Here is an 8,595-nt window from a genome sequence, read left to right on the forward strand (position 1 = left end):
CCAGAGTCTTTGCCCCAGGATTTTCTCCCACATTCTCTACCAAGAAAAGAGAGAGGGAAAGGGAGAAGGAGAGGGAGGGAGGGAGGGAGGGAGAGAGAGAGAGAGAGAGAGAGATATGAAAATTCTCTTGCTTATCATCCTATAGTCCTTAATGAAAATTACCAAGATTCTTTAAAATATCCACCCATTGTATATGCTGTAGCCAACATCTGGCCATTCTGAACTGGGGGAAGGGGACATATACTTTTTAAGATGTCATTGCTAAGGCTTTTTGGTGGGGAATCTTTCTAGAACTCAACAATGTTCTCATTAAGGCTGAAGGAAGCTGGGTGTGGTGGTGCACCCCTGTAATCCCAGCAGCTGGAGAGGCTGAGGCAGGAGTTCAAAGCAAAAGCACAATGCTAAGCAATCCAGTGAGACCCTGTGCCTAAATGAAATGCAAAATAGGGCTGGGGACGTGGCTCAGTGGTCAGGTGCCCCTGAGTTCAATCCCCGGTACCCACCCACCCCCACCAAATAAGAAAAGGCTGAAGGAGGAGGAGATTGGAAAGAAAGAAATAGGAGTCTGTGGGATCATTTCAAATTCAGAACTGCAGAACAGGATAAGAATCAATGGGCAGACAGGCTATATTTTAAGGAAGGATCTCAAAGGACACATGCATCAGGAATTCTAAAGGGGTTAGGGAGAGCAGAGAATTGATGAGGTAAGACCCATAGGGTGTAGGCCAAGAAGGGCTGAAACAAAGCAAGCATTCTTTTGGGAACTGGCTTTTAAAACTTGTTCTGCCACTAACTCAGAATGAATATTGGGCCTGACCATTTCTCCCCTCTTTATTCAACTTTCTTTAAAATGAAGAAGTTTAAATAGGTATTTTATAAAGCCCTTTATAACCCATTAGGTCTGTAATTCTCTGGAGTCATTGAAAAATGCTTATGAGGTTAGCGTGGAGGTGTGTGCTCTGCATCAATATCCCTGGAGTTTTACTCCCACACTTTAACAGACCATATTTGGAAAAGGTTAAAACCACCCGCTAGTTCTCTTCTTCAGTTATGCTCATATCATCTGCACCTCCATTGCGCATTACCTGACTGTTTTAATGACAATATAACTTGTTGCATGCTCCTTAGCAACCTCTCTGCCCCAATGCTTCCCTCATTATATTTCATGTTTCTGGAAATGTGCATCTCCCTAGAGTCGCTAAGGCTACCTCTCAATATTGGTCCCTCTGGAGCAGGAAGTTGGGCACAGAGATATGACAGAGATGAACTCTATTTCTCCAATGACTGGTTTCAGCTTCGCAGTTCTCATTTTTGGATTCTGGAACTCAATCCCAGGGATATGGCCTCTTCTGGGCCACTAGAAGCTTTGCAGTTATCATAGAGCGTTGCGTTAAAGAGGAAAATCCAGTTTGATATCCCTGTGCATGTATGGTGAATAACACCTCGGACACCCCAGAAACGATTTCATCTTCTTAAAATTTTTCTTTGCAAGGAGATTTCTCAGCCAACACTACTAATATCCCTGCACGATTAACTCCCTTAGGTGCCACCATTACTTTTGTGCTGATCGACTCTACCTTCCTCTTCTTATCAGCACCCACCTCCACTGGGTTCACATCGTTTATTCATTGTTCTGATCATTGCTTATTGAATAGTTAAAACACTGTTCTAATTGCAGTGTTCAAAGTCTCCATTGGCAAGATTGCTACGATTAGTTTTTCCACCACCATCATTATTTTTATCCTGGAAGGCCTCGTTAGAATAAGCTACTGTTTCACGATCATTTATACCTATATTCTCAATATCCACAATTCTCAATATTCTCATCAAAAATCTTGATATTAACATGTGAGCTTTGATCTCAGCTGGGTACCATCTCTCAATGCGTACTTGAATGAATAGAAAGTCCAGATAAATAATAGAATAATGGCATTTATCTATTAGGATTAGGTATTTGAATCATTTACAGATCCAATTTTTTTTTTTTAATTTTTAGACACAGATGGGTATAAGGCAGTCACTGAATACATTTGAGGCAAGAAGGTAATTATAAAAGATTAATAAGCAGATCCCATTAAATGGAATGAAAATATTGCATGTCTTGCGATTAATCTGGAAAAGCTTCTTGCAAGAGGTGGAAGTTTTTGAGCCAAAAGAAAGGAAGATATTTGCTTGTGAAAGTGCAGAAGTAACTTCAGAATGGGAAGAGCCTTTCTTAAGTAGTTGGCAATCTGGTTCTCATTCAGCCTTAATCAGCATTGAGCCTGTACCCCACTTCCTCTGAAATACCTGACCATTCTCTGGGATAGAGACTTGCAAGCACCAATCACTGCATGACTGTCTCTCTAGTGGCCCCAAACATCAAGACACCCCTTGATTTTATCATTATTTCCTGAATCTGTATAAGATAGTCATCTCTCTAGACTCTACAAATAAATGGTTAGGCTGTGCTCAGAGTGGCCACATTAATATTGCTTTTATTCCTCTATAAACTTTTATACTTCTACTTTTCTCTTGTGTGAAAGTCTGAGACAGACTTTTCATATCACTTGTATATCTGGATGTAATTCTTCCATTTGTACGTCTGAATGGCTTGGTATTAACTGATTGGACTCCAATTCCCATGCACTATGTCCCTCAGCAGAATATTAATCTAATATAAATTCCTGGCATAGAATCATAGACATTTTCCAGGATCAGTTATATTGAAATACGTATTTAAGGATCGAGGCTTCCACATGTGTTCCTGGTGTAGTTGAGAAAGTTCTTGGTCTCTCTCATGTCTTGCCTCTAAGAGTACTTAACTCAGCATTTACTCTGTATCAGGAATGAAGCAAGCAGAAAGAAGGAGTCCTAGCCAGGCATGGTGGTGCACACCTGTAATCCTAACTACTTGGGAGGGTGAGGCAGGAGGAGCTTAAGTTCAAGGCCATTATCAGACGTCTTAGCAAGACAATCTCTCAAAATAAGAGATACTGTTCAATCTTCAGTACTAAAAGAAAAAAAAAAAATCCTGATATCTCTCTCAGGTAATTCATTCATTATTTGGGAGAAAGATGACATCTTCTATTACGTATATTAAAAATTTTAGGGAAGAAAAGCAGGATTTGACATGCTGAAATATGAAAAAATAATATATGTTTATTAGAAATTAGAAAACAATAGATGTGAAATTTTTCAAGTATTAAGATTATAAAGGATTTTAGAAATGCATTCATGTAAACATTTTAATGTGCTATATTTATATGTAATACATTATTTTATAACACAACTTAAAGATTAAAAATGATATGAAGCACAAATAAAATAATGTGAGAAACAGGGAAAATCACAATCATTCATTTATTTAATATGATTTTTTAAATTTTTTTTTTTTTTTTTTGCTCCAGGCCTTATTCTAGGACCTGGGTAAGATGCACAAAACACCGTACTTTTCCTAAGATATTTACTGTATTGCCATGCAGAGTAGGTGAGGCTGACTCTCAAATTAAGTCAATTATACAAAAAATAAGGTTTTTTTCCGCATAAGACAAAATTTCCACCTCACACATAGGATAGATTTGAAATTTAAAACTACAATGAGATATAATGTATCATTTTTTTATCCATTTTTGATGGAAGAACTAAATTATATAATTGCTTTTGAAGAATATTTACCCAAATTATATATGCACTATGATCCAGGAATTCCTCTTTTAGAAATTTTTGTGTACATATGTATGAAATGATACACATACAAGGTTATTCTTAACAATGTCGTTTTTAATAGCCAAAGACCAGAAGCAACACAAGACTTCTTATATAAAGTACTAGTTAAATTAAACACAATGGAGTGCTATGAGCTATTTTTTCATGTGAGAGGGGGTAATCTCTAAAGAAGAAGAAGAAGAAGAGGAGGAGGAGGAGGAGGAGGAGTAATGATTAGAATTATTTCTAATATTTCCTATTAAGAAAAGGAAAAATAAGGAGAGAACAAAGTATATATTAAAGAGCCTATACATAATAATGGAAGATAAATATTCATCTCTTCTGAATTTTACAAAAGAAAAACAGTAATCATACAGGGAAAGTGGCCTCTCTCTCAGGGTTAAGTAAGGATACAAAGAGATGAAGCAAGACTTGTGTTTTGTAAATACTGTTGGATTGCTTTGATTTGGGGACCCTTTAGGCATTAGTTATTTGAATAAATAATTGTGTTTTTAAATAACTCTGTAAGAAGTAATGTATTGTGTCCATATGTCATTGTGTGAGACAGCTCTGGGACCTGTCTTCCAGGGCACTCGTTAATAGCACCTCCTTTTGCTCTTTACATCCTGGGATTTAGACTACAGACTATTTAAATGCACTCCATGACAATGTCAGCCTTAAAATCAGTGCAGAGGTAATGGTGTGATGGTGCCACCAACTGTTTAGTCCTGGCTTCTTATAGTTTTCTGTCCTACCAGAGTCACAATTTGGATGTCACCATGGGAGAAGTGGCAACTCTGCATGCATGTTATTTATGTATGCTGAGAATCTCTGTGCTAAGGATGACCTAAACTTTCTATTCCAAAGGGAAAAACCTAGAAAACCCTTAAGAAATAAAAAGATTGTAGAATGAAAGGCAAGGGGACTTTGAAGTTATGAATGGGTTTCTAAAAGAGATCTTGTCCTGGTATTTAAGTTATGGGAGAACTTCATATCTGCCATAGTAATTCCACTCTTAAGAGGTTATCCATCCATTCATTCATTGTTTACATATGAATGAATGGTAAGCATTGTGCTAGAAACCAACGGTGTGGTATCTGCTGCCCTGAGTTGCTGCATGAAACTATGTCCCCACAGTAGAAGTCTAAGTGCCCCAGGCTTGCCACAAGGTACAGACTCCACAGAGATAGGGCTCATAGAGCTATCAATTACTGTGCCCCAAGCCATTGCAAGGGCAGGCAGTTTCCAGCCATTCTTTAGTGCTGCTACCACAGGAAACCACAGAAGTCCTGTTGTGCTCACAGCCACTCGTGGAAAACAAAAAAAGTCGTTGGAGGAACTTATGGTGCAAGACAGCCAGAACTGAAGCCCCAGAGCACGAGATTTAGAAGGCAACAGAGTGGAAAATTGCACCTAGCGTTTAGCAAAGTGGCAGAGACTTCACGAAAGCAGAAGGAGACTGAGGGTTACGCAAAAATGATGCTGGATGCTTAAGTCAAAATGAGAAGCATCATTTGGACTAGTGCCAGGTCTGTCAGCCTCACACATAGCACAAAAGTGAGATATGTGTAAAACTAAGCATTCTTAAGGAAATAGATCCCACTACAGAAACCTATGTGGAAAACATTTGAATAATGATTGATATTTACATGGCAATTAAAATTCTATTGTTCTGCCTATTTTGCAGATAAGGAAACCCAGACACAGGGAAGTTTAATGTGGTGCTTAAGATCACACAGTTAGTGGTAGAATTACTGCCTGAGCCCAGGCAGAAAGACTTCAAGGTCTCTTCTCTAACCACCACACCACTCTGAGAAAAAAATAAGGCTAATTGTTTACTAAACACTTAATATTGCTATTTCAAATCATTTTAGAAGATTTTCTCATAGATGTTTCTAAAGAAAACAAAACTAAGGTCAAAGGAAAGTTATATTGTTTGCTTGTCCAGCATCGAATAGGTAAAATAAATGGCAATACTGGGGTTTGAAACAACAAATCCTCTCTTGTTCTCAGTTTACTCAGATCTTCTCCATTTTTTCTCACCCTGCTTCCTTTAAGAAGTGTTGCAATCAGAGAGCAGAAACTCTCTAAGCTGGAAGGAATGTGAGCAGTCATCCCCAGCCAGCCACTCACAGTTGCAGACAGAGGCCAAGTGAGGCTTGCCAAGGTCACTCAGCCATCTGGAGTAGATTTAAAGTGGAACCTGCGTCTCTTTACAGCAATTCCAGTAATATTTCTATTTTCATTATGTAAATGTTGGACTGAATCTTCTTTCTTCAGAGGAATATTATGAAGATTAAATTAAAATGTGTTTGAAGCAACCGTTACTGTTTCTGACTTAGGGCAGGCATTTAAAAAAAAAAAAAAAAAAAAAGAATCGATTTTTTTTTTAAGCAGTGAGACAAATAAGAAGGAGAAAAATGAACACCAGTGTGCAAGGTCCCCACGGCACCCAGTCTCTGCCAAGGTTCTGTTCTGCCTTTCTCATTGATTATCTGAGCATCCTTTGGCAGGCATTTGGTGATTTGAATTCACATATTATGAAAGTATGAAGGTTGAATTTCATCGGTGATTCCCAGACTCTGCTCAGTGGAGGAAAGCTGGAGAAACTGGGACAATACAGAAGTAGTTTGTGATCTGAGCATGGGGTCCTCATCTCTGCTTTGTGTTTAAGTCTCTTTCTACTTTTTAATCACAGGTAAGACTGGCAAAGCTTTTTGTTGGTTCACTGCTGATCTTCAAATATGGCTCCAAGTCCTGTTTTAATGTGAACTCCCCGACGGTGGAAGAGAGCCCTGACAGCATTCTTCAGTTCCCTACCTGGTGGCATATATTTTCCCTCCCTGTGGCATTTCTTCCGCCATTCAATTGGGAAGGAATCAGAGACCTTATCTCCTCTCTACCTACCTGTGCCACCTTAGATCAGTCTGGAGTTTGCAGCATTTTTTTGACCTAATAATCAGATTGATCGTGTTGTCGTTGTTTACTGACTCAGACCAGATGATCGACTGACCAAACAGCTGATTCGCCCAGTTACCCGGAATCTGGATTATGCCAGGTGAGATCATCAGGGTCCCCTCAAAATAGTCTTGACCCTGTCAGTGACCCTCCTCACAGCCTCCTTCACCTCTTTGTTGCGGAGTGTGTAGATGATGGGGTTGAGGAAAGGAGTAAGGAGGGCGTAAACTAAAGCAATGAGCTTGTCAGTTCCCTCAAGACGGCTCCCCGGGGAGCCCACATACACTGTGAAGGCCGAGGCATAGAACAGTGCCACTGCAGTCACGTGGGAGGAGCAGGTGGAGGAGGCCTTGGCACGTCTGGCAGCGGAGGGCAGCCTCAGCACAGCCCTCAGGATGCCACCATAGAGGCCTATAATGAGCACGAAGTTGCATCCAGTGGCCACACCAATCACTGCCCCATGGACCCGAGCGTGCCAGCTGGTGTCCACACACGCCAACCGCATTAGCGGTGCCAGGTCACAAAAGTAATGGGCTACCTCCCTCAGGCAGTAGGGCAGAGTGGCAGTGAGGCTGGCTGGCACAAGCGCAGCTGAGAAGCCAGCCACCCAGGTGGCCCCTGCTAGCCACAGCCGTACCTCTCTGCTCATGAGAGCGTGGTAGCGCAGTGGGCGGCAGATGGCCAGGTAGCGGTCCAGCGCCATGACTCCCAACAGGTAACACTCAGTCATGCCCAAGGAATGGAAGACATACAGCTGGAGGAAGCAGGCGACCGACGGGATGGGGGAGCGCCCGTGGAGCAAGGTGTGCAGCAGTGTGGGCACCGTGGTGCTGACATACCAGAGTTCCAGGAAAGAGAGGACACTGATGAAGAAGTACATGGGTGTGGACAGTCCAGAATCTGCCTTCACCAAGACAATGATGAACAAGTTCCCTGCCAGAGTGAGGAGGTAAATGCATAGGGTCCCCAAGAAAGCAAGAGGCCGTAGTGTCCCAGTGGTAGTAAAACCGGCAAGGATGAAAGTCTGGGTCCAGTTGTGATTGACATGATCCATGATGCCCAGAAATGAAGGGTCAAGACAGAAAAATGAGTAACGTCTAGCTTCTTCCTTTCTTCAGAAAATATTCCTAGTGCCAGGGACAACTGTGAGCACTTGAAAGCACTTGGAAAATATCCAGTAAAGTCATTACTTTGCGGTAGAGGAACTGCAGCCCAGAGGTACATGCTTGTCCAGTTTCATAGTGTTCGTATGTGCCAGGGCTGGAAATAGACACAAAGCCTCCTGATCCCTGTTTCTCCTTTCTGTGTTGTAATATTTGGCTCCAGAGATTTAAGCAACTGTATTTCTCCCCTCCATCACTATGAAATAAAAAGAGAGAAAGAGAGGAAACTTCTACTGGTATCCCTCCCATAGTTCCAACAATAAATGAACCTGCAAAATCGGGCTGGGTGAAGGGAGAAAAGTCAGCTAAAAGCAACTGTGGAGACCTCTTTCAGGAAGCCTGTCTTGAGTGTATACACTATTTTGGTGAGGACTAGGAGAAGATCAAGGAAATGAAAGATTTCCAGAAGTTCTGAAGTACAATCCCTGACCTCTCATCTCCCTGGTGACTCATGATCATTCACCCAGCAGTCACATTACACCTTCTAAAAGGTGACTCTCAAAGAACCAGAAATTCTCAAAGAGAAAACCATGAGTTAGAAGCCCCAAACAAGAAAGATCCTTCTCTGAAATTGGAGATTGGCTGCATGAACTTTCTGACACTGGCAATAAGCATTGAGTTGAAGAACTTCTCCCTTAACCTCAGCTTCCTCTCCTCCAAAACAAAACCAAAAAAAAATTTAATCAGTTCCTTTTAAAACTCTTACAACATAGATGATTATTTCTTCTTCTCCTCTTCTTCCTCCTCCTCTTCCTCCTTTGGCAGTACATTGTGCTGCACATCTCCA

The 8,595-nt window shown here is 41.1% G+C and overlaps 1 protein-coding gene across 1 annotated transcript; it reads right to left on the minus strand.

Annotated features, from left to right (window-relative positions):
* Positions 1 to 6,754: 6,754 nt before the first annotated feature.
* On the minus strand, positions 6,755 to 7,699 carry LOC143403555 (olfactory receptor 6N1-like). The gene has a single exon (XM_076861602.1). The coding sequence runs from the start codon at positions 7,697 to 7,699 to the stop codon at positions 6,755 to 6,757; it is 945 nt and encodes a 314-aa protein (XP_076717717.1).
* Positions 7,700 to 8,595: the final 896 nt, after the last annotated feature.

The sequence above is a fragment of the Callospermophilus lateralis genome, chromosome 7 (genome assembly GCF_048772815.1).
Source record: "Callospermophilus lateralis isolate mCalLat2 chromosome 7, mCalLat2.hap1, whole genome shotgun sequence".
Lineage (NCBI taxonomy): Eukaryota > Metazoa > Chordata > Mammalia > Rodentia > Sciuridae > Callospermophilus > Callospermophilus lateralis.

Coding starts and splice junctions, on each gene's coding strand:
- LOC143403555 (XM_076861602.1), bottom strand. CDS start 7,699: ATGGATCATGTCAATCACAACTGGACCCAGACTTTCATCCTTGCCGGT.